This window comes from Mesoplodon mirus (assembly GCF_964341445.2).
Source record: "Mesoplodon mirus genome assembly, chromosome: 7".
NCBI classification, from domain to species: Eukaryota; Metazoa; Chordata; class Mammalia; order Artiodactyla; family Ziphiidae; genus Mesoplodon; species Mesoplodon mirus.
The window spans coordinates 103,738,604-103,764,984 of record NC_138983.1 but is presented as its reverse complement, the minus strand read 5'-3'; the positions used below and the strand labels follow the sequence as shown (position 1 = coordinate 103,764,984).

General features: G+C 47.2%; 1 protein-coding gene across 1 annotated transcript in view; it reads right to left on the bottom strand.

Annotated features, from left to right (window-relative positions):
- Nucleotides 1-376: 376 nt before the first annotated feature.
- LOC309808926 (forkhead-associated domain-containing protein 1-like) overlaps nucleotides 377-26,381 on the bottom strand; it is a gene marked incomplete at both ends in the record, with an annotated part of 92,965 nt that continues 66,960 nt past the window's right edge. The window contains 10 exons of the mRNA XM_082629493.1: nucleotides 377-493; nucleotides 8,610-8,775; nucleotides 9,313-9,533; nucleotides 9,957-10,052; nucleotides 12,964-13,088; nucleotides 13,775-13,898; nucleotides 15,780-15,881; nucleotides 19,584-19,688; nucleotides 20,716-20,805; nucleotides 23,056-23,186. Coding sequence (XP_082485619.1) covers nucleotides 377-493; nucleotides 8,610-8,775; nucleotides 9,313-9,533; nucleotides 9,957-10,052; nucleotides 12,964-13,088; nucleotides 13,775-13,898; nucleotides 15,780-15,881; nucleotides 19,584-19,688; nucleotides 20,716-20,805; nucleotides 23,056-23,186 — 1,277 coding nt within the window. The remainder of the gene's footprint in view (nucleotides 494-8,609; nucleotides 8,776-9,312; nucleotides 9,534-9,956; nucleotides 10,053-12,963; nucleotides 13,089-13,774; nucleotides 13,899-15,779; nucleotides 15,882-19,583; nucleotides 19,689-20,715; nucleotides 20,806-23,055; nucleotides 23,187-26,381) is intronic.

The window sequence follows — 26,381 nt, the reverse complement described above, 5'->3', positions numbered from 1 at the left end:
CCCTGAGGTTACCATTCTGTCCTGTGGCCCCAGTACACGCCCTGGGTTTTCTCCACTGCGGGCTTCTCAGAGCTCCTTGGAGGTGTGACATTTGGGTTTGTCACTACCCAAACACATAATTGCATCTACCAGGCCTAGGAGTCTGAATTTCAAACTTATTCTTCATATGCCTGTGTATGTTTACATTCATAATATCTGTGAAAAGAACCCCTCTCCTCACACACTCCAAAATACAGTATTGTGCAAAATACCAGTCTAGGAAGCAACACACTAGGGTAGCAAACTTTAATGTCCTAAAAAAGCATCTTAGTAGTTGGACGCAGAAGAGTTACACTGAGTCACGGAGGATCACGCGAGGCCCAGCGGGACGACGTTTCTAGTTCCTTCCACCAGGTTTAGAAAGCAGAAGGCTCTGGCTGGATTTGCTGGACATTTCTCTCTTCAGCATCTCCCTTCCTTGGTCCATCTTTGGGGTGCCTTTTCTGGCTCCAACCTACAACAAGCAAGAGCAACAAATGCCCAAACTCTATAATTGTAGGGAGATCCCCAAATATTTCTCAAATGGCATTTTTTTTTTTTACTGAAAATAAAATCTTTGTTGTAAAAAATATTTATATATACACATAGACGTGAGCAAAACGAAGGTAAAATGATCCACCATTATCACACTACCCACAGGTAACCTTATTCACATTTTGGTGTACACTCTTCCAGATACACAGATAACGTTTTCTTCTGACATTTGCATCTTTTTTTGAACCAGGAGTTTCTGATGATAGGCAATTTCATTGGGATGGACTTTCTCTCGAAAAGCTGTTACTGAACTGAATGCCTTATGTCTCTGATGTCTTAGGAGGGTAAAATGCAGCATACTCTAGGGGGTCTGTCTAACCCTTTTCTGAGCACTACTCCTGGATCCAGGCAGCCATGTGTGTGACTCTGTCCCTGGTCATAGCTGATCGGGCACTTGGCACGGGCTGGGCTTTTAAGATGGTCACTCCCAGGATTTGGGTTATGGGTTCTAAGATGCTACTTGCTTCCTGGGCTGGTCCTTTGAACTGGGGGACCATGAGGTCATTCCTTCCTGTCACATGACTGGAGAGAGCAGAGATCAGGGGAGCCACACAGAGACACAGAGAGGAGATACGGCCTATGTGTGCGTGTGCGCACGCTTGTGTGTGCATAAAAGAGATGATGCCTGAGATCTGATGGCTTACCAGTTCTATTTCGAGGCCAGTCTCTCTTTCAGCTCCCAGTTTTTATGAGGCACTCACCCCTATATCCTTAAAAAAGCCCCCTCCACCCCCTTTTTTTTTTTTGCGGTACACGGGCCTCTCAGTGTTGTGGCCTCTCCCGTTGCGGAGCACAGGCTCGGGACGCGCAGGCTCAGCGGCCATGGCTCACAGGCCCAGCCGCTCCGCGGCATGTGGGATCTTCCCAGACCGGGGCATGAACCCGTGTCCCCTGCATCGGCAGGCGGACTCTCAAACACTGCGCCACCAGGGAAGCCCAAGGCCCACTCTTGGGGATGGAGTCGCCCAAGGTACACTTGGCAAGGAACCTGGAGGAAACCTTTCTGTACTGAGGAGATCCTAGACACCAAACTTCAAGCTCAGGCTGGAGGGCAGGGAGAATGGGAAGCTGGCTCTTTGCTCTTAGCCGAAGCACTATCTGCCCCGCTTCTGTTAAAGCCAGAGGCAGCGTGAAGTTCCAGGGCGTCTCACATCTCAGAGAAGCACAATGTTCCCACAACATCCGGGGCCCATCCCAATATCTCCTCTGCCATTTCACATCCGCAGGTGGTCCTCAGACAAAACCTAGATGTAGGGCAGTTTCTGCCTCCTCCCAGCTCAGTCATATATGTGAGTGAATAAGTAACAAACTTCCAGTCGTTTCCACTTTGCAGGGTGGCAAACGTCTCAGATCAAGTGGGGCCCTCAGGATGCTCTCTATCCTCTTAACATCCTGCTCTGGGGAGTAACCACCTTCTGGTCTTTGCACAAGGATGCTGGTTGAGAAGCTTCTATTTTTCAAATATATCCCTCACCTAGAATATCTTCGTTTCTTCCCATGATAATTTGGTTGCCTCAGCATGACTGTGGCCTTTTATCAAACTTGAATGTCTCCTCTCTCATATTCAACCAAAATGTGTTTGGCTTTCTAGCTTCCTGAGAGCTCGCCTCTACTGTCTGCAAAGTGGGAACGTGGACTGGCTTAATTCCAGTTCCAGGGCTGATTTGTCAATGGCAATGTTTCAACATGTTCAAGATTTCATAGTCTTAATTCTCAACTTTGAAGAGAATTCTAGAGGATGCTTCCTTGAAATTTAAGAGAAATACCACTGGAAATGTATCAGGTTTATTACCTGGAGGTTTCTAACCTAAAGGAGGAAAAGCTAGCACTCACCTGGGTGTCAGATCTGCACTGATTCCCAGCTCTCCTACTGAGCTGTGTGGCTCTGGACAAAGAAAGTCTCTGAGCCTCAGACACCTCATCTGTAAATTGGGTATAATAACAACACCCACCCCATAGGGTTGTTGTGAAGCTTAAAAGAGATGCTGCACGTCGAGTGTTTGGCTCTGTGCCCGGCACATGTCAAATGCTCAATACATAATAGATGTGGGATAACTGTCCACTGGGCTTCCTGCTGACGTTCTAGGGTTTTCTCTCTTCTCTCTTCTGGCTCACCTGGAAATGTGAGTTCTGCATCTTTGAGTTCTTCATCAGCTCTCCAAACATTCGTCTCTTTAACACAGAAAGAATATTGACAAAATTTAGCTTATGTTCTTCTTTGCCTTTTGCATCAGAGAAAAATGGATTTTTCTCAACTTTCAGATGCTACCCATTTGGATGGAATGTTGAGCCTTCCTAGGTGAGGAGGTGAGGATAGAGGTCTGCAGAAGGGGGTGTGGCTTTGGGGCAACGCTACACTGTCCTGCTGCACCTTTTAGGGAATCTCTGTTCCAGATTCCAGCAGAGAAGGAGGTGGTCAACCAAGAAGGCTATGAAGGATACTGTATTCTTCTTGGAGGACAGATCTGCTTTAGCTGGAAGCAGAGCCTCCTAGATCAGTGGAAGAGGCTGTAGATGTCCAGTGGCTTTCCACCCAGTGGAAATGTTGAAAGCCCCAGTGGCTAACCTCCCTGGCAGGGACTACAGGGGCCTGTTGGGAAGCCAGCATCACTGAAAACCTGGAGCTTGCCGCTCCCCTGGGGTTTGATTACTATTGCTGACCCTGATCTGCTCAAGACCCTGCACCTCAGGGGCAGCTCATCAAAGAAAGAGCATCCCCTAGGCACTGGAGACACAAAAGTGAGAGGGAACTGGGGTCTCCCTTGCAGACTGACACTCCGCAGGTGAATGTGCAGTGGTGTCAGGAAGGAGACGTTCTCCTAGAGCCCTGAGCATCCACTGGGGTCGCCAACCTGATTCCTACAGCGGCCAGGAAAGGAAAAGAAGTGGGTGAAGTGAGCTGGGGTGGTGGTGGACAGCAGCAAACACACGAGCCCAGGGCCTTTCTAAGGGGCCTGGAAGATGGAGGCTTGTGATGGTGGCTTGTGGGTCTGTGGGCCTAGGGTCGCCAGATCTTCCAAGTTTCCCAGAGAAGCTGGAAATCCAGAGTATTCCAGGAAACTGCCCTATTTTGAAATGTAACTTAAAAAAAAATCCCATGAGCCAAATGGAATATATCTGTGGGCTGCCATCTTGCGACACCTGCTTCAGAACCTCCCTGCTTGGTGTCTAGTTGGTGCTCAGTAAATGTTGGAGGGGTTGCCAGATAAAATACAGGATGCCCAGTTAAATCTGAATTTCAGAATGAAGCCAACAAATTTGTGAGTGTGAATATGCCCCGTGTAATAGTTAGGACATTTATACTGAATAGCTTTTGTTGTTTATCTGAAATTAAAATTTAACTGGGCATCGTGTTTTTGGTTTGTTTGTTTTCCCCTAAATCTGGCAACCCTACCGGGTAGTCACAAAACTCAGGGAGGAAATAAGGCTGTCTTTTGGGACAGGGCATAGGTGCTTACAAGACTCTTCCATTCTCCCAGAAGGATGCTAACTCTACCCTCAGAGGACTGTCTGTGAAGGCTGATGGGCCCGTATTGAACTGACAGTTGCCCTCCAGGCATTTTCCGTGGAGAAGGCCTCGAGCCTGCAGCCACTTAGTATTTATCACAAACTCAGTTGAGACAATCACTATCCAAATTCCCAGATATTATAAAGCAGGGGTTAGTTTTAAACCAACAGCCTTCTTCTCTCCCACCCCATTCCCCGCCTTTTTTTTGGCAGAACCGTATATCCAAGCAAAATCCCATGAGGAACTTGGGGTATAAGATAATGGAGAGCTTCTCTGGCGGGAGAAAGGTGTGTGTGCTTTGAGAGTCACACCTTTCCATGGCACCCAAAGGCTCCAGGGAACCCCAGTTTGAACATTGCTGCAAAATTCCTTCCTGGATTAAGTTCCGTCAGTGGGCAACTGGGCACTGAAGGGCAGAGCCTGGCCCCTGTGCACCTGCTTTTCATGAACTTTACTGAACACACTGGGATGTGATGAAGGGGGTGCGGGAGGGTCTTTTTCTTTAGCCTTCTTCTATCCGTATGCTGCATAGGCCTGGCCACATGGTTCTACTTCATCATTGTGGGCGGAAGAGTACCACCCCAAGCCCCTCCCATCCCACGCTCCTCCTACACAACATCTACCAATTGTGGGGCTTCCCTGGTGGCGCAGAGGTTGAGAGTCCGCCTGCCGACGCAGGGCACACGGGTTCGTGTCCCGGTCAAGGAGGATCCCACATGCCGCGGAGCGGCTGGGCCCGTGAGCCATGGCCGCTGAGCCTGCGCGTCTGGAGCCTGTGCTCCGCAACGGGAGAGGCCACAAGAGTGAGAGGCCTGCGTACCGCAAAAACAAACAAACAAACAAAACACACAAGTGGCACGGAGGAAGCCAGAATCTTGAGAATACCTGGGCCCAAGGAAATCTTGGAAGATAGTGAGTTAAAGAGAATAGTGAGGGTAATGACGATGGTAGGAGAGGGTGAATGCTTTGTGGTCCTATGTGCTAAGGCTTTTGTATACAAGCTCCCATTGGGAAGGCTACGAGCTAGGTGCCATTTTTATTCTCATCTTAAAGAAGAGGGATCTGAGCTAATTAAGCAGAGGGAAGGTTAGGGGCTTTTCCTGGCTGAGACCACAAGGCAAAGCGGTGGTCACGCCCCCTAGCCAGGACTTGATTGGCTGGAGATTTGATTGGCAGGAGAGCTGAGCGGCTTCTCCTGCCAGAAGCAGCCGGTGCCCTTCAGCCTTTCTTACACTTCAAGCCCTAAGAAAGGGCTTGCGTGCTTCCCAAGTGGCAACTTCTGTGCATTTAAAAATTTCCTCTTGAAAATCCCAGCCTTAGCCCATTCACAAAAGGTATCTGGGTCCTTTCTTGGCCGTGGCCTAGTCGTATTCACCAAAGAGAAGAGCGCGTCCCATAAGAGCTGGCGGCTTTGGGAGGACCGGGGAAGGCGTCAGCTGGCAGGAAGCTCCCTGAAAGAAATAGAGGAATCCCCACCCATCCATGAGCTGCCTATTCTTCACCCTTAGAAACGGGGCTTGTGATGTGCCAGGCACTGCAGGCATTTTGCCATTTAACCCTCCTGCTGCCCCACGGAGTAGGCCCCTTGCTAACAGTTTTGGTTGCTTTTGTTGAGGAACCTGGGATACAGAGGTCAAGCCACTTACTCAGGGTCATTCGGGGCAGCGGTGGGGCTTGACCCCTATTTGTTTGACTCCAAATCTGGCCTCTGAACTCTGAGAGACACTGCCGGCTTCTTGAGTGATGTGGGAAGTGGATTCGAGTGAGCACGGCCTGGGCAGCGGTTCCCGTCCCTCTGCCACATGGACAGAGCCACAGACCCAGTTCGCTGTGAAGGCCCAGCATCTTATACCAAGTCTCATTTTCACAGCCAGAGATATTAGTGTGGAAATAGGACTTTTGATTCTTGAAAGGTCTGCTTGGTGAAGAGATGGTCAAAAATTAAAACTACAAACTCCATTTTTTTTGGGGGGGTGGGCAATTCTGAGGCTAAAGATGTGTAATTTCATCTCAGTGCTTCAACACTGCCACCTCTGTGAACGGGTGAAGAGTTTCAAAGTTTCATACAGGAGGCTAAAAAACTAAGGCTCCTTGTGAAAATACTAAGTGTAAAACTTAGAAAAGAGGAATTCTACTTTCTGTTCATTTCTGCTTAAAGACAACGAAGATATACTCCCTGGAAGGAACGGATGCCAAGACAGATATATACAAGTGCCCTTTAGGATCCAGCAAAACTTTAAGATGTATTATTGTTTTCTTCCTGACAAACAGGCTGGCCTGTCCCTTGCACTGTGTATGAATGAGGCAGCCCATGAATAATGCATGTGAAGCCTGATTATGTAAATCCTCAGGTTTTCAGTACATGACAATGGCTTTTTTTGGGCCCTTCTCTGTCCCATTCTGTGGTCTGGTGTCTCTGCTTTGGGACCTAGTCTGCCAAGCCCTGGGGGCGGGGGCGGCATTTCGGGGAGGGGTGAGCTCTCCAGAGGGCACATCAAAGGGAAAGTCACAACTCTGTCACTGGCCCAGCTCTCCCTGGCATTGCTTGGTGTGAAAGGAAACTGTCCTCTGCCTGAGGCAGCTCGATGACACATGCAGACTAAGGCCTGTGATGTTTAATTCACAGCAGTGAGCACTGGAAACACCGCATCCAGGCTCCCTCAGAGCAGGACAGCCACTTTTCATTTCTGGGGCTCTAAGCCAGAGAGCCTGCTGTCTGGAAACCTATTGCCTAGAAGGTTCTCAGGATGGAGGGCAGGCTTCTGCAAGGAACTATCTGACCATCACCTCCTGGTTGAGGAGAAGGGCACCCTTCTATGACCTTGGCCTCCTTAGAGCTCATGCAGGCAACAAACACACACATGCAAATACACACACATGCAAACACACAGCACATACTCACATGTACACACATACACGCAAGCATGCGTGTACAAATACACAGCCCCAAGTCAGAAAGACTGGAGTACTATTCTGGCTACTCAGAATAGCAAACCCAAATCTTTATTCTCAGAGAGCTTATTCCTCGGTGTATCCCTGGCACCTGGCAGAACAATGAAAATCAGAAGCGCCGCCTTTAAAAACACTCGGGCTGTTCACTCAACTGATTGTGGTCATCATTTCAGGAGGCAGGGAAGTCAGATCATGATGCTGGACACCCTTAAGCTCAGTACAGTGCTGTGTGTCAATTATGTCTCAATAAAACTGGTAGAAAAAATAGTTATCTGGATAGAAAAAACAAGATAAAATACACGAATTATCAAAAGTTAAAAAAATACAGACGAGCTAGACTATGAGTCTCAGAAAGCACTGTTCACAACAGCCAGGACATGGAAGCAGCCTAAATGTCGATGGAGGAGTGGATAAAGAAGATGTGGTACAAATATACAGTGGAATACTACTCAGCCATAAAAAAGAATGAAGTAATGCCATTTGCAGCAACATGGATGGACCTAGAGACTATCATACTATGTGAAGTAAGTCAGACAAAGACAAATATCATATTATATCACTTATATGTGGAATCTAAAAAAAATGATACAAATGAGCTTAGTTACAAAACAGAAAGAGACTCACAGACTTTGAAAACAAACTTATGGTTACCAAAGTGGAAATGTGGTGGGGAGGGATAAATTAAGAGTTTGGGATTAACATATACACACTATTATATATAAAATATATAATCAACAAGGACCTACTGTATAGCACAGGGAACTCTACTCAATATTCTGTAATAACTTATATGGGAAAAGAATCTGAAAAAGAATAGATATATGTGTATGTATAACTGAATCACTTTGCTATACACCTGAAACTAACACAACTCTGTAAATCAACTATACTCCAATATAAAATAAAAATTAAATTAAAAAAAAAGAAAGTTAAAAAAAATAGAGGCAAGCTAGACTGAGTCTCAGAGAGGTTAAGCTAACACATATATATGGAATCTAAAAAAAAAAAAAAAAAAGAAGGTTCTGATGAACCTAGGGGCAGCCCGGAATAAAGACACAGATGTAGAGAATGGACTTGAGGAAATGGGGAGGGGGAAGGGTAAGCTGTGATGAAGTGAGAGAGTGGCATGGACATATATACACTACCAAATGTAAAATAGAAAGCTAGTGGGAAGCAGCTGCATAGCACAGGGAGATCAGCTCATTGCTTTGCGACCACCTAGAGGGGTGGGATAAGGAGGGTGGGAGGGAGACGCAAGAGGGAGGGATCTGAGGATATACATATGCATATAGCTGATTCACTTTGTTACACAGCAGAAATGAACACAACACTGTAAAGCAATTATACTCCAATAAAGATGTTAAAAAAATAAAAAGCTGCCTGAAGTCACACAGTAAATGGCAGAACAAGAGTCTAAACCTATGTCTGCCTAATGCTAAAGCTATTCTGCCACCTTCCTTTGCAATGAGCGAATGCATTCTGTGCTGCCTGGATCCCACTGGGACCTCAGTTGGCTGTTTCTAAAGGGAGCTGAGGGGCAGCCTCAGAGGCTCTGCTCCGAGCAGGGACCTCTCACCTTCTGCTGCCTGATCGCCCTGGTGACCCTCTTCTCCTGGTGCAGCCGCTCTTCCATGTGCGCCAGGGCCTCCTTCAGCAACGCCTTTTCTTCGGCCTCTTTGCAGATGTCGTCCTTCAGCTTTGCCACCTGTGACTGGTACATCTGAACCGACACTTTGCTCTGCCTGAGCACAGAGGAGAGACAAAGTCTCTTTTCTCCTCAGCTTTCTCACTCACCACCAATGCTCCCGACCTGGGAGATCCTCAGAACACTTCCATATATGCCTGGCTTCGCGGTTTCCTTACAAGTGGGGGGAAGGCTGAAGATGTGGGGACTAGAGGGAAGAATAAATAGCCCATTGGCTGTGGACGTGCAGCATGAAGGGGGCAACGGTTATGCTACCAGCCCCTCCCAATTTTCCAGAGAGGGTGGGGGAACGGATACTACTGAAAATAGGATGGAATTATGAAAAGCACACACATGGTGAAACATCAGACACATTTATAAAAGGTGCACCTTATTCCTTAATAGTAGGGTACTTTAACTGCTGCTTTCTTGCCCAGAGACTTGGGTCCATCAGGCCCTGAGTCACCATCCCGCCTGCCCCCCTCCACACCCAGGCCTCTGTCCTCTTGTCCTGGTCCCTACGGGTCTGCAGCTGCACCGAGGTTTAGCCTGGAGAATGGAGGCCTGGGCCTTTTGCCGGAGACATGAGCCATATTTGAGCTGTTCAATGTCCTTCTCGTATCGTCTCAAAAGCTCCTCTTTTCTCTGCAGCTGGTTCTTGAGTAGGGTGATCTTATCAAACACCAGGTACAGGTCTCTTTGTCGAAGCTGGTAGACTCTCTCCCTCTCTTTTGGGGAGAGGTGTTTCATGGACACGTGACCTGACATACCTTTGATGTTCATCAAAGTCCCGAGGGTTTTGCTCATGTCCATGTACTACGAGAAAGCGTTTCACAGGTAAGAGGCCTGGCCCAAGACCGCTGGTGGCCCCTTTGAGGAGGCAAACGTCTAATTCTGTTTCATTCATTTTCTGCAGTTGCAGAGAAGAAACACATGCTTTGCAAATGAGTGCATTTGGGGCTTTTAGTACGACTTTCTTTTTCCCCCGCATCCATTTACACTATGCCTTTTTGAGAATTGGGGGGAGGGGTGGAGGGGGAATGACAACAGACATAAACATTCATTCTTACTACCCAGTCTCCCAAGGAATTGGGCTCTGCAATTTCCAGCCCATGCTGGGATAGGAGATGGGTCTCGTGGAGCTACTGTAACAACTAAACATGTATGTGGCGTTGGTTTTAAACTATCTGCAGGGCACGCAGGTTTGGACAGGAGGGGACTGATGCTGGGTATACCTACCAGCTTTTCACTAAGATCTAAAGCCTCAGCCACATCCGTTTTCCCTATCTTCTCAGAGACCATGATGGACCCTGGGCTGGAAAGGCCATTTTGAGGCTGAAATTAAAAAAAAGAAGAAAAACTCTCTTGGCATTCCATTATGATTTTCTACATCCAGAAGAATAACCCAAAGAATAATGGAAGAACTGGAAAGAATAATTCGAGAGAGTTGATTTTTTATATTATCTTTATTGGAGTATAATTGCTATACAATGGTGTATGTTCGTTTCTGCTGTATCAAAAAGTGAATCAGCTATACGTATCCATATATCCCCATATCCCCTGCCTCTTGCGTCTCCCTCCCACCCTCCCTATCCCACCCCTCTAGGTAGACACACAGCACCGACCTGCTCTCCCTGTGCGATGCAGCTGCTTCCCACGAGCTATCTATTTTACCTTTGGTAGCGTGTGTGTGTATATATGTCCACGCCAAGAGAGTTGGTTTTAAATCCATTCTGACTCTGTGAACTGCTTTCTTTATGACTGTGTTCCTACCCCTTCAGAGCACGACTGCCTTTGAAATGATGCATCACTTGTGCCGTCCTTTGGCCACCGTCTCGTCTGTCTTCCCTTTAGGCCAGTGGTTCTCAACCGGGGGTGACTCTGGCCACCATACCCCCTCCAGGACATTTAGCAATGCCTGGGCACATTTGTGGTTGTCATAATTGCTGCTGGCATCTAGTGGGTAGAGGACAAGGATGCTGCTAGACACCCCACGATGCATAGGGCAGTCTCCTAAACAAAGAGTTACCTGGCTCAAAAAATCAGTACCGCTGATGTTGAGAAGACAAGCTCCAGAAAAATGGGGACCATGCGGCTTTTGCTCACTATCTCCCTCCTTGTGCCCAGCATGGCACCTGGCACCGAGTGGTGCATAGTGGGCATGTTTCTGGAATGAAGGAATGAAGGTTAAGTGGAAAATAGCCTCCCTCCTTTTTATTAAAGGAATCTCATTTCTGTGCAGCAGAAACCATACCCTCACAAAATTTGGCCCAACCTTCTCCTAGCTCTGGAACCTGGTGGGTGGGCATCACTTCAGACCCTTTCGGGAGACAATGCAGATAGTGTTTGCAGCTGCATCTCCCTAAGACCCCAACCAGCCAGCTGGCTGCTGGAAACCCAAATGACTGCATGGAATGGCCACCAGTCTGAATAGGTTACCCGATCTGAACGACTACAAATAACCCTAATAAGCCTCCTTAAAAAATAAATTGGCTTTTAATGCTTGCCATGAGCATCTCTTAGCCCTAGCATTTGTTGGCACTACCCTGAAAACCTCTGAGCTTAAAAACAAAACAACTAAAAAACTATAATGGCCCCCAAAGTGACTGTGATAGATAAGAGTGGACATATTTGTCTATGTATCTATGGAGATGAGAATAAAAGAGGGTATCTGAAGATGACAATAAACCGGGCAGATCTGCTGCAAAAAGAACCTGAGATGCTGCTCAGTGTCTTCAGCTACCCTGAGCTGCATCCTCTGTACCTCTCCAGACGCCCCCTCTTTTCCTGAGGGGAGGGTCACTAAGGAAGAGCCTGGGCTACAGGATCCAAGCACACAGTCCCCACCCGGTCTCTGCAGGCTAGCAGACACACCACCAGGGACACACCCCTGGTGTGTCTTCAATCATTATTCTGTGACCTTGGGTGAGTTACTTGACCTCCTGAAGCCTTAACTTTTCTTATCTGTTAAATGGGGACAATAATAGTAACTATGACACAAGGCTGCTACGATCGTTCAATGACATAAGGCATGGAGCCGGCTGAGCTCAACGCCTGGCACACACTAAGCAGTTCATAGATGTCAGCTATTCTTCCTCCTGCTCTTTCATTTAATTACTGCCAACCTTGGAGGATTGAGAGTTAGGAGGTTTCCTGCTCTGTGGTGTCAGTGGTGGGATGAGGGCTTGTTGCCAAGGAGAAGGTCTTGGAAGCAGGACCATCAGGACGTGAGATCCAGCTGAGCTCCCCACCTGGAGATGGTCACTCTACTCCCAACCTCAGAGAAGGAAGGTTCGATTTTATCATGAAGACCAACAAGTTTCTGAAGACTCACATCTCTAGACGTGTGAGCAAATGTCTAGAAAAATTGTAGGAGAAAATGCTGGTACAGAGAGGATGGCTTTATTATGTTTTCCAAAAGCTGGTTTAGACCAGCTGCCGCAGCAAGCCACGCTGGCCTGAGCTGTCCATTGTCATGTGTCAGTCAAACACCCGATCAAACATCCATTTAGGATACAGGGCACTTTCAACCTAACAATCAAAGTACTTCTGAAAATCCTGGAAAACACAAACTATGCTCCCTAAGAAAGGAAGGTTTTCTTGGATAATACTCTTTAAATACTGTTTGACAATAATAACTATCATCTATTAAAGTGCTCGCTATGAACTAGGCACTGGGATAAGCACTTTACATAATGATCTCCTTTAATTTTTCCATCATCATTTTACGGCTGGGAAATTGAAGTCCCAGAAAGGTTAGGAGCCTGCCCAAGGTCACAGAGCTTGCAGAGCTGGGATTAGGACACAGGTCTCTGATTCTAGAACTTGTGTCTTCTTAATCATCATGGCTCCCTTCTGCTGCCCTTTATGTGTTCATGTTTTTCAGTTTATAGCAAAAAGCAAATGTTAGGCAAGCTCATGGCATAATGTTGTACATTAGCTTGTTGAATCTTTTCTGCAGAATACAACATGTGATGTGAAAAGGAGGGCCCAGAGATTGTCCGGGCCAGCATCAGTGCAATGTTATATCATGCTGTACACGATGGGAAGCCGCCTTTCTATTCAAACATTGGATCACTGGTACGGCCAGGCACCAACCAGTCCATACAGGTGTTAGCCCATCAGGGAGGACCTGGCCTCGAACCAATGATGTATACAGTGGTGCCAGGGCACACGGCTCGTGTCTGTCCTCATGCCCACCCTCCCCACGTGTCAGTCAATGCAGATACAAAGTTTCTTTGGTTACCGTTCGGATCTCTACTCTTGAAAAAGTTGGCAAGTCAGGTTTTGCATCCAATATTTTCCGAACATTTTTTTCCATCCCGAGGGTCTTTAAGTCTAGAAATGATTCATCCATGTGGTCCTTGTGATCTATAAAAGAAATAATTTACACTCAAAACAAAGGCTCAGGAAGAAGTTACTGCATGTAAAAGTCACAGCTGCTATTTACTGGACACTTACCACAGGCCAGTACTAATTAGCTCACCATCCTCCCTTGGCAGGTGAGGCATCGAGGCCCAGAGAGGTGACATGACTTGTCCAAGGCCACACAGCTCATATGAGGCTGCAGCCTCCCAGGGCGGGGGCACTGAGGGGGAACCTTCGGCCACAGGTGTGAGGATGGACTTGAACCCAGGCTTCTGTGTCCTAGCCCAGGGCTCCACCCAGCAGCAAGCTTGGTTTCTTGAAAGCCCTATTCCCTCTAAACAGGGTATTTATCCTGGGAAGTTCCCCAAGGTTGGTCCTTGCACAGCATGCGTCTATGAAAAAGTTTCCACTGGGCCACAGTGAAATAAGAAAAAGAAGGACAAGGTTCTGAGTTTTTCATGAAATCCTGTTTATTTAATATCAAGGCCTGCTCTTGACTCTGAGCTCATGCCTACACATCTATTTTTTTTCCTGCCCATCTTTTTTTTATAACTATGTTTTTTTAGTTATGAAATGATGGGGATAGAAGATGGTGGTCCTGGCAAATTGGTTAGTCCCTAAAGTGAACCCTCAAGTCTGGGGCCCATGGTTCTCAGCACAGAGGGGTGACTAGGCAGGAGGAAACTTACTTGACAAGCTGGCCTTCTCAAGTTCTTTAATTCGCGCACGAAGCTCAGATAAGGCCTTTTTCTGACACTGAATGACTTCCTCATGTCGGGACCCTTTGCACTTGGCTCCTAGATCACTGAAGGACTGCTCCTGTGGCCAGAATGGTGAGGACAGCAGCTTTATCAGTGATCACAACTCCCTCTCTTGTATTTGAAGAAACATGAACAAATCATGGATTAGCAGAAACCCTGTCACTTACTTAGTACCTTGGAAAATATCATTACAGGGCTTCAGCAGAGAAGGAATTTAAAAATTTCATTTCGAATACAAAGTCACATCTAGGAAGATTTCCAACTTTCCTACCTACTTAGCATCATTATAAATAAGAGATCCCCCCTATGTTCCCTCCCCATGTTTTATTTCTTTTTTTCTTCTAATGTTCTTCTAAGCTTGGGTTTCCACTTGTTGTCATTCTGGTCTCATCTCTGAATAATCACACCAAATTTGGTCCTGGAGGGGCTTTTTTTTTTTTTGCCTGCACCATGCGGCATGCGGGATCTTAGTTCCCTGACCGGGGATCGAAACCGCGCCCCCTGCAGCGGAAGCACAGAGTCTTAACAACTGGAACACCAGGGAAGTCCCTGGAGGGGCTTTTATTTATTTATTTTTTTTCTGCGTTACGTGGGCCTCTCACTCTTGTGGCCTCTCCGGTTGAGGAGCACAGGCTCCGGACACGCAGGCTCAGTGGCCATGGCTCACGGGCCCAGCCGCTCCGTGGCATGTGGGATCTTCCCAGACCAGGGCACGAACCCGTGTCCCCTGTATCGGCAGGCAGACTGTCAACCACTGCGCCACCAGGGAAGCCCCAGGTGGTTCTTATCGGCCAACTTGGGGAAAACCTTCTTCTAAGACTTTGTGGCTGAAAATGTAGTCTGCAGAGCTGTGCTATCGGTACCAGCTGGGAGCTGTTCAGAAATGCAGAATCCCAGGCTCCCCCCACCCGAGACCTGCTGAGTCACAATCTGCATTTCAACAACATCCCCATATGATCCGTGGACACCTTTGAGTTGAGAGGTGCCACTGTAAAGTATCCTCTAATTGGCTGGTTTCTGGAAAAGTAAGTAGCAGTTTGGGCCATGTGTTTCCCCTGATATGCATGAAGAGAAAGACTGAAATACTATTGGTTGGTCTTGCACTCACTGAGACACAAACCAGGACCCGCAGTAACGACTGGGATTTGTATCAATAAAATCAGCTGCGGTATATAAACAAAGTACCATTTCTAGACATTTCAATAACCTTGCCTCTTCAAGTTGATCTTCAAGTTGATCTCTGAGTTTTAGGATTCAAGCTTCATGTTAATTCCTCCTACATCATTCACCCTCTTTAATTAATTTAGTTCCCAACAAGGAGTTGCTGAGATTCCTCCATCTAAGTACGTGCCCTCTGTTTCTCATAGGAAAGCCCATTTCATCAGTTTCCAGTAGTAAAGAGAAGGACGGGGACCACCTTACCGATTTCTCTGCCATTAGCCGCTTGACTCTGGCTTTCAGCTTCTCCTCTTGCTGTAGCCTTTCCTCGGTTAGCTTCTCCTTCTCTGCCAGATGCTGCCGTAACTCTTCTTGCAGCAAACACTGCTGAGATTCCCGAGAACTGTTGATCTTCATCTGAAATGAGGGGAAGGGGAACTGCAGCTGATGGGGGACAGGACTAACACAGGAGTCATTTCCACTACCTTTGGGGGCGGGACAAAGGTTCACGAAACTTTCTTCAAAACACAGAAAAATGATGCTTAGCTTAGTAACTAATAGCGAAGTAGTAGAGCATCGTGGTTAAGAGCTCAGGCTCTAGATCTAGATAGAATCTCAGCTCTAGTTCTTTCTAGACACTTCTTCGTATAGAAAATAAGCGGGTGAACTAAGGCAGGCCGTCTTCCTCCTCATTCATCCCTGCCGGCCGCTTGGGTGTGGGATTCCGTGGAGAGCACGGGCCCGTGAAGGGGCTCTGCAGCACGCCTACCTGACCTACTGCCCTTTCCAAATTGGCTTTAATGAGGTTTGCTCTGTTCCTCATTTCTTGCAGCTGAAGCAATTTCCTTCTGGAATCCTCCCGAAGCTTCTCTTCAACCTGAAAGGATGATGAAACCGAGGGCTTGCTGCTAATGTGATCATCATGCCCTCTGGGGAAACCCTTCTGGGGGGGCTAATGGCAGTGGGGGAGTCCCTGAGGGGTAGGGACAGCTGCAGCCCAGCAGCAGGGGTCACAGGCATGCACAGGGTGGAGGCAAACTCACAGGGAGTTGCCCCCTACGGGAAAGGGCCGAGCTCTGCACCCGGGGCTCAACTATGTTCTACCGCACACTCCCATCCCAGCTCGGTCCCTAACAAGCCGTACGACACTCGGAAAGTTACTTCACTGCTCCGTGACTCAGTGTCCTCATCTGTCCAATGGGGATGATGATACTAGTATCACTGCATAGAGTCATTGTGGGGATTCGATGTTTGGAATAGTGCTTAAGGGCTCTGTGAGAGGGTTAAGTACTGTTGTAACCTATGAAAGGGGGACGGGAATGTCCGCCGTACAGTCTCGTTCTAATAACTCGTGATGGGTACTTGAAAATGTTATGATTGGGTTTATTATCATAAATGTTTGTCGTTACCACTTTGAGCACACTCACTGGTGGTAACCTCTCTGGAGGCTTGCCAAAGCAATGTCTATTAAGAATTGCAGCCTGCCAAGGAAGGCATTTAAAGTGGAGAAGCTTGCCTACTTTTTCCCCCTTGCTTGGGTAACAGTCAACACACGGTAAGCTTGGGCGTGCTCCACGCTACCCTTGGCTGGCCAGTGTAGGCCTCACAGCTGCTCAGTTCTTGGATGCACCTGCTGAGCCCTGGGCCCTGGCACTAACAGGAAATGAGGCAAACTCTCGTAAATAAATGGAAAGTTTTTGTGCTGAAACAAATTCACAGGCTGTGTTTTTAGGGATCTGAAGAGGGGGATCACAGGGATGTAATAAAAGACCCAGAAAAGCCCTTAAGAGCTTTCTTCTGAGTAGTGTGGTCCAGTGGAAGAGCCTCTACCCAGCTCCGTTACCTTGGAAAAGTCATCTAAGCTCTCTGGGCCTTAGTTTTCTCCCAGGTCTAAACATGCTCTGACTTCTATGTCAGCAGCCTTTTTCATGTGCTGCAAAAGCCAAGTCCAGCCTTGGACTCTGCCCTTATCTGTGTTCTGCATGAACAGCCCCCGTTCCCGTCCCCAAGCCTCAGAGTCACCTTCAGCGGCCGCCCTGCTCCCTCTCTCACACTCGGGGGTCTCATGCCTGTCCTCCAACCCCTCTCACATTCTAGCTGGACTGTGACAAGTGGCCTCCTCGCCTCGAGTTTAGTTTCTTCCAGTGCAATCTTAACGGTACTGTGAGAGTTACCCAGCTGTAAGGCAGCTCTGCACAACAGAACTATCTGCAACGATACATGTACTCTGAGCGAGGCTGTGTTGTCTAATACGGCAGCCACCAGGCACATCTGGGGATCGAGCACTCGAAATGGGGATGGTGTGACAGAGGAACTGAACTAAAAATTTTAGTTAATTTTCATTAATTTCAGTGTAAACAGTAGCATGTGGCTGTTTGCTACGCCAGGGTCACTGAAGTCAGCCGAACCTGGAGTCAGACAAAACCGACTGTGCCATTGGGCTAGTTACTTTACTAGTAACTAGTAGCCTTGACTTTCTCATCTGTAAAATGGAGAGGATGATTTCTAGATCACAGCGCTGTTGTGAAGATGAAGAGATGAAATGTTCAAGGTAACTCCTAGTACGTGAGAAATTGTAACTATCATTTTCACCCTGATTACTGTCCACGAATGTCATTGCATCAGTCACTTGTTCAGAAGCCTTAGTAGCTCCCCACTGCCTGTGTGGTACAGAGCCCAAGCACCTGAACTAAGGCAAAACACCAAGCCAGGGATTCAAGAAGCCCCTACGAACTCTGAACAAGGTAAATAAAACTGAATCCACACCTAGATAAACCATAATAAAACTGCTGGAAACCAAGGGAAAAGACAATCTTAAAAGCAACTGGAGAAAAAGAAATAATAGGAGCCACAAGACAATAGTGACATATCTAATGCTGTATCTAATGTGCTGAAAGAAAAGAATTGCCATTGTAGAATTCAATACGCAGTCAAATGTGTTTTAAGAATGAAGGTTAAATATACATCTCCAGACAGACACACAGGCACATTTGAGAATTTGTCATCAGCAGAGCCACAATGAGGGAAAACATTAAAGGCTATTCTTCAGACACAAGAAAAATGAACCCAGGTGGGTGATCAGAGATGCAGAAAAGACAAGCAACAGTAAGGGTAATGTGTGGATATGATACTGACTATATAAAAACACTAATAATGTCTTGTGGGGTTTTAACTATCAAGAGGAGTTTAGAAAATGACAGCAATGGCTTATAAATCTGGAGGGGGTAAGTGAAGTTAAGGTGTTTGAAACTCATTGCACTGTCAAGGAGAAGGGCATCATTATCAACTACTATTGCCTCTTGGTAAGTTAAGAATGCAGGGCTTCCCTGGTGGCGCAGTGGTTGAGAGTCCGCCTGCTGATGCAGGGGACATGGGTTCGTGTTCCAGTCCGGGAGGATCCCACATGCCACGGAGCGGCTGGGCCCGTGAGCCATGGCCGCTGAGCCTGTGCATCCAGAGCCTGTGCTCCACTACGGGAGAGGCCACAACAGTGAGAGGCCCGTGTACCGCAAAAAAAAAAAAAAAAAAAAAAAAAAAAAAAGAATGCATATTGTAGTCTTCAGGATGACTACTAAGAGAATAGTAGAAGAGTGAAAAACTTAATTAATGTGTGATTTTGGTGAGTCAAGGATGAATGCTATTGTCTTACTATTACTAAAAGAATAGTAAAAAAGTGAAATATTTCCAAGCTAATAGAGGGGGAAAGTGGAATAAGAGAAAACCATCCACTCAGAAGGAGGCAAGAAAGGAGAGAAAAAGGAACATACCACAGATGGTACAAGTGGTATTGAGCAAGAAGGTAGATTTAAACCCCAGGACACGAGTCATTACATGATATAAATGGACTAAAAGTCAAGATTGTCAAACTGGATTTTGTAAAAATGATACGCTATTTGAAGGCATATGTCTAAACCTTAAGACAAAAATTGACAGAGAACATATGAAAAAGATATGGTATGAAAACTCTAACCAACAGAAAGCCAGTGATGAAGCTAAAAGACAAAGGAGACGTTAAGGGAGAAACACTACTAGAGATGAAAAGGGACATTTCATGATGATCTAAAGTTTTGCTCTACAGGAAGTGTTAGGATTCTAAATTTATATGCACCTAGTAACACAGCCTCAAAATATATAAAGCAAAAATCGTTCATATTAAAAGAAGAAACACACAAATGACAAACATGTTGAGATTTTTAAAAACATTCTCAATGATGGAACAAAAAGACAAAAAAAATCAATATGAGAATTTAAGTTGGATCAACATCATTGGCAAACTTGATTTAATGGATCAATTCTTTCTTAGATAATTTCACAATTAAGATCTGAAGGCAGTCTAGGGTTGTGGTTACACACAGGAGCTTTGGAGTCAGGCAGACCTGGATTCAAGTTCTGCCACAACTACTTTATGCAAGTGAACTTGGATAACTTCCTTCACCTCTGTGAGCCTCAGTTTTCCCGACTGTAAAGTGGGGTTAATACCAGTACAGACCGCATGGGGTCATTGTGAGGATGAACAGAGATGATGCAGGTGGAGTGCTGGCCCCAGAGTGGTTCCCAGGCCGACCTGTCCCTGCCATACCTTGTTCTTTTCCCGCAGCGTCATAGAGATCAGGCTCTGCTCGGTACTGCTCCTTTTCAGCTCCACCCTGAGCTTCCTCATTTCTTTTTCCATGTCATGGATTTGCTGAAAGAGTTCCAACAACAGGGAAGTCAACTTCACAACTCATTTCATCTGGTTCATTAAGGCAGAAACCTAGTCTGGGATTCGCTTCATTCCTTCCCTTGGGGGACAATTCCACATCTTTGAGGCAAAGTAGACTTTCTTTCAACGGATGCAATGAAAGTGCTGGGCGAGGGAAAATTTGAGTTTCTTTTGAAGATCAGCATGGATCCTGGATTAAACAGTACAAGATACCTATCCACTCATTAGAGTCTCTTTCCTTGGGGCACATTTTTGAGTTCAATCTAAATAAGGGCTGTTTGGAAGACACAATGGGCACAGTTTGGAAGAAAAGAACAATGACATTTTTCTTTTTTCTCATTTGAGGCAGAGAAGTGTGCTCCTGACAGAGAGAAGAACACATGTCTCCTGCCCCCGTCCCAGGCACCGTCCTTCCCAACGGATGGAAAACGTATGCCTGGTGATGTGCACGAGGGTTCGGGCCGGTACAGGGGGTGAACATTTACATTGAGTGGTCATCTTTTCATTGTATTCATTTTTATGTTCACCTTCCATACAAGGCCAGTGATACATTTGCTTTCTATTTTGTTTTTATGAATTGTTGTAAAATTGAATGTATTTAAGCAAAAATACTTCAAGAAGAGTTGTGTTAATAACAGTGTTCATGGCCGTGATAAAACTTGTGACAGTGGATCATGAAAGTCTGGGCATCACAAGTCCAGGGGTAGGGACCACGGTGAATTTCTAGCAGCATACGGTGGCCACCTCCCATCCCTTTCCCCAGGGGAAACCTGATGAGGGGCCTTGAGCCAACTGCCCAGAAAATCTGGGGAGAGTGTGTTTTCCATGGTCTTTTCACCCATCTCTTTGAGGCCAGCAAATCAAAGAATTAGGAGACTACATTAACAGACAAACACCCAGAAAGCCCCAGAGCTTGTGCTAGCTAATGGGCCAAGGAACCCCTCCAAAACGCTCAAGGCCACAATCTACGCTTTCAGTGGACACCTAGGGGTCAGGAGGTTCAACGCACGGTTTTGCAGAGTTTTAACTCTTTCTCTTGGGCTTCCCACTTCTCCTCCTGGGCATCTTCCTTCTGTAACTCTTCTTTCAGCACTGAGCACTGTGGAGAAAAAGGACAAGGCCACGGGGGCTTGGCTGGGGGTCCCAAGTACCTGTGTTCACGCCCAGGAGTGTTTCCTGCTGTATAACCCAATCACACCTCTGAATTCTGAGAGGCGAGACCATTTGTGTGATGGGAGCACGGGATCCTGCAGTCCTTCCCAGTTCACCCCTCTCCTGAGTTCTGAGGAATAGAGCATCTAAGTTCCTCTTCAAAAGCCAGCAAACTTCACTGCAGGGGAAATCCAGCTTTGTAGACTCTGGGTACTTAGGGTGCAGGAATTGGGATGTTTTCACGCTGTGAACGGTGAGGGTGGAGGGGGCCGAGCCAGTGAGCTGGGGTCCATCTTAGGGCTTTTGTGCAGGTTGCATCTCAAAGACACAACTGCCCCGACTGGTGTGGAGGGGTAAACGGAGCTGTCTTGCCCGAGGGCGGCTTGGCAACAGGCATTAAGGGCATAAGGATGGATGTGCCTTCTTTTGACCCAGCAATTCCCACTTTAGGAATGTACCTTAAGGACAATGACTGGAGAAATAAGTAAATCTGTAGTTTCAAGGATGCTCTTCACAGAATTGTCAGTAACAGTGGAAGAAAAAAAAAAAGAGGAAACAACCCAAGTGTTGTTTACAACAGCAGACCACTTTATAACACTGGGTACATCCAGGAGAAAGTATGTAGCTTTTAAGACGAATGATAAGAGCGTTGATTTATTAGCACGGGAAAATAGTAAGCATTTAAAAATTTAAAAAATGTGCATAGTATAAATTAACTATAAAATGATTGATTGATTGATTTCTAGGCAATATATAGAAACAAGACTGGAAAAACAGACATGAACATATTAACACTGATTTCTCAAGGTAGCATTTCCTCTCCTCTCTTTTTATTTTTTCTTCTCAATGTCATCTACTTATTTTTCTAAAATTAACACACATGATGTATGTCATTAAAAAAAAAGGCATCTCAAATGTTCACAAGAGCAGTACCCTTGGTGGTGACGAGCCCTTGTGCTATTGGCCAGCACAGTGTAGAGGAGAAGGGACCTCATTCTGAGGTCAACGAGGAAGGGGAAAAGGGGACATAAATCATCCAAATGCACTTCAGGAGGTAGAAGAGCCAAGCAGGTGCTGTCTTTGCAGATTCCTTCTACTTAGCACCAGCTCTGCATCCCCTTCCCGTCCCCAACACACACACACACACACACACACACGCACACACACCACATTAAACAGCTATAGCACATGCCTGGGAAGACACTCTGCTTGGGAGAAACGAATGCAGAGGGCTTGGCCAGGCAGCCAACCCAGGGCAGAGGCAGAAGAGCACAACGAAAACCAGCCTCCCACTTCTCGGAAAACGATTTTGTCATCCCCATTTCACAGATGGGGAAATGGAGGCCAAATAAGTTACAATAAAAGAAAGCTCTGGGATGGGACCCTGGTCTGTCTGATCCCAAAGCTCGTGCAGTGCCTTTCACCAGCTCCAAACTGGGTATGGTACTACGTACCAGGTATTACTTATTGTGCCTTTTCCTTGGAACCTCAAGATCTGTTCTCACCCCACCCCCATGCAGACCTCGCTATCGGGTAGCCTCTGGGAATCTCTGAGTTGCCACCTGAGATGAAAGCTTTGAGGTTTTACCTTGACTCACAGAAACAGGCACATCATGCAAATACTGAGAAATCTTATCCTATAGGGGCAGGATTCTAAAGTTAGCATTGAAGGCAAGATTTGCAAAGAGTCAAAGTTACATGTAAAAAGCTCTTTGCTTGCCTACCACGTTCATCTTCCATTGAGACATTCTACACACTAGAGTCTAAGGAAGAAATGAGTGTCTGCGTGTTTGCATCTGGATCTTCAGACGTTCTGCTGTGAAGACAGTTATGAGAACCAGCGGTGCTGGGACCACGATGCAGCCGTGTGGTCATCCGTGCTCACAGAGAGATCGTATTCTGCTTAATGTTAAACTTTGCAATGGCAGTATATGCTCATAGGTGTGTTTGTTGCTGGGATTAAACAAACTCATTTATAATAGGGGTTAGAAAATGTTTGCTGGATTTGAAAATCTATTATGCTTCTTCTGAGCCACATACACACTGTCCTTTGAAAGGCTTCAGAGAAGTTGGCCACCTGCCCAGCAGCTACCCTCCCTGTGTCCTTGGGCACTGGCCTCATCTCACCACCGTGTGTCATGTGACTCCACTGTGTCTGCTTTTCGCAGCTACAATTTGCTGATGACCCGACACTCACTCTGGAGCTGAGGGCTTCGAGCTGGTGATCCTTTTCTTTGTTCTCACTTTTCAGTTGATTCACCTCCTGTTGTAGTTGTTGAACTTGACCATCCTTTACTAACACGTCTCTTTGCAAAGATGACACCATCTCTGTAAAAGAACCAAACCAAACCAAAACAAAAGACTCATGGAGGTGAAAGAGGCAGGAAGGATTATTGGCAACACCATGGCTGTCAGCCAACGTTTGGACAAGACTTTCCAAGCCCGGGCCACCACCGGTGCCCTCCTAGGACTGGGGAGGCTTTTTCCAAGGGTACCAGAGCAGGAATGGGAATGAGAGCAAAGTCCACAGAACAGGGTTTGAGGCTTCAGTGAGAATGAGGGGCAGTCAGCACCAGCGAGAGGAGAAGCCTTTGGGGGCCCCTTGTGGGCACAGGCCAGCCAAACCTGGGAGGAGAGGCCACACCATGGACCTGGGGAACAAAGTCCCAGCACAGGGAAGGTCTAGGACTTCTTCTCCAGAGGCCAGGAGACGGGCGTGTGGCAGAGGGCACTGCTGGACACTATTGATGGGGTGGTTGGTTTCACAGTCCTCTGAGTTTGGACCCCTCTCTACCACTTATTAGCTTGGTGGTCTTGGACAAGCTATTTCACCTCCCACTGTCTGTCCCACACAGAGTTATTGTAAGGGTCAAATGATGCAATATGTCCCAAGAACACAAAGTGGCTAAATTATGTTTGTTACAGGGCGCCTATTATTTTTCTCGGCAGCCAGCTTCCAAAATGGCCCCAATGATCCCTACCACCTAGAATTCATGCCTTGTGTAGCCCCTCCCAACCTGAATAGGGCTGTCATGGGTCACCAATATGATACTGTGGAAATGACGGACTGTTTCCTCTCAGGCTGGGTCATAAAAGACACTGTGGCCTCCTCTTTGCTCTCTCTCGAATTACTCACTCTGGGGGAAGCCAATTGCTGTGTTGGGGAAACTCAAGCAGCCCTGGAGAGAAGCATGTGTGCTGAGGGACTAAGGCCTCCAGCCAATAGCCATATGAGCAGCCATTCTGAAGGGGGATCCTCCGGCTCCCCCTGAGGCTTTAGATGACATGACTGATGCCCCAGCCGACATCTTGACTGCAACTCATGAGAACTAAGTCACCCCCCTCTCAAATTCCTGAACTACAGATACTGGGGGAGATCATAAATATTAGTTGGGGATTTATCCATTACATTTTGGGGTAACTTGTTATGCAGCAATAGATAACTACTCCATTACTGTAGTATCATTTTTTTTAAACATCTTTATTGGAGTATAATTGCTTTACAATGGTGTGTTAGTTTCTGCTTTATAACCAAGTGAATCAGTTATGCATATATATATCTCCCCATATCTCTTCCCTCTTGCATTGTAGTATCATTTTGAATAAAAGTGGGAAGAAGGGTGCATAAATGCAGTGGTATTGGGTTATCTCCTACGGTTCTTTTCTTAAAAGAACATCAGGCCCAGTTTTAGTGGTAGGTTTCAATCAAGAATGTCTATGAAATAAAGCACAAAATGCTCCAGAATTTCATTTTAAAAATGAGCTTTGCCTCCAGGACACAGTTCAGTTACTTGGAAATCCCTCTGGGGCTTGCCACACTTTGAGTGGGTCCAGCCCATCTCAAGCATTATCCCAACCCAGGTCTGTCCGACTCCCTGATCGGAGAAGGTGGGATCTGAGACAGGCTTGATGCTTGGATGAGGTTTCACTGGCCGACATACGGGAGGAAGGTGAGGACCAGCGAGTTCATCCTTCCATTCCTGGTGCCCAGAACAGCACCTAGCCTGGGGGAGGTGCTCAGAAAATATCTGAGGACATCCCAAGTGAGGGAGGAGAATAAGCAGAGACCTGGGGGCAGCAGGGGGTGGGGCTGGGTGTGATTAAGTTGCAGAGTGAGGCAGAAGAAAAGCACAGATTCATACAGAGATGGGGATTCACGTGCGACTCAATGCTATGCCTGGCTTCTACAGCTGTGGGCATGTTTCCTGCTACGCGCTGGCTGCCTTCAGAGTGATGTGCCCCTCCGAGGCTCACTGCCTCCTCCCTGTCACCTGCTTCTCTCCCTCCCCTCGTCTATGAGTGGTCCCATCATCTTCAGGTCTCTAGGCATGTCAGTTTCGGCTTAAAAAACTCCACTGGATTCCCAACACCCTTGGAATAAAAACCCAGACCCCCCGACCCTGCCCAGCCCCACAATCCCCTGTTCACTCCACGCAGCCTCGCTTGCCCTTGGCTTGTCCTTGCCCACCTGAAACAGGTCCTCTCTAAAAGAAGGACATAGCCGTGGAGGATACAGCATAAACTGGTTAGAATCGGCTAGGTCCAAGGGGGCGTAAGATTCGAATTCCAGGGGGAACTGGAGCCCCATTACAGGCTCATTGTAACACATGAGCGAAATGACACACGCACCAGCACCAGGACTGTTCCGAGGCTGACCATAAAGGTCAAAAAGTGGGTGGTGGGGCTTCCCTGGTGGCGCGGTGGTTGAGAGTCTGCCTGCCGATGCAGGGGACATGGGTTCGTGCCCCGGTCCGGGAAGATCCCACAGACCGTGGAGCGGATGGGCCCGTGAGCCATGGCCACTGAGCCTGCGCGTCCAGAGCCTGTGCTCCGCAACGGGAGAGGCCACAACAGTGAGAGGCCCGCGTACAGAAAAAAAAAAAAAAAAAAAGTGGGTGGTGGCCCAATGCCTCGAAATCCCCGCCCCTTCCCCAAAATATTAGAGTTGTCCCAATCCTCCCACTCATTAGCCTATAAAATTACCCAGCCCATAAAAACTAACCGCCCCATATTTGGGGGCCTCTAGCCTTCTGAGATGGCCCACACTCTGTCTGTGGAGTGTGTTTCTCTCTAAAGAAATCCACTTCTTTGTCTCTCACTGAATTCTTTCTGCATGAGACATAAAGAACCTGAGCTTTATTAAGTCCCGAGACCAGATGCGTGATCTCGATTAAAAGATAGTGGGTTCTGGGCCTCCCTGGTGGCGCAGTGGTTGAGAGTCCGCCTGCCGATGCAGGGGATACGGGTTCGTGCCCCGGTCTGGGAGGATCCCATATGCCGCGGAGCGGCTGGGCCCGTGAGCCATGGCTGCTGGGCCTGCGCGTCCGGAGCCTGTGCTCCGCAACGGGAGAGGCCACAACAGTGAGAGGCCCGCATACCGCAAAAAGAAAAAAAAAAAAAAAAAAAAGATAGTGGGTTCTGACTGGGTTCGAGTCCCAGCCCACGGGTTCAAGTCCCACCTGAGTTCCATGGTTGCACACCCACTAAGCTGGTCCCCCTTGGCCTCCCCCCTTGAAGCGCTGG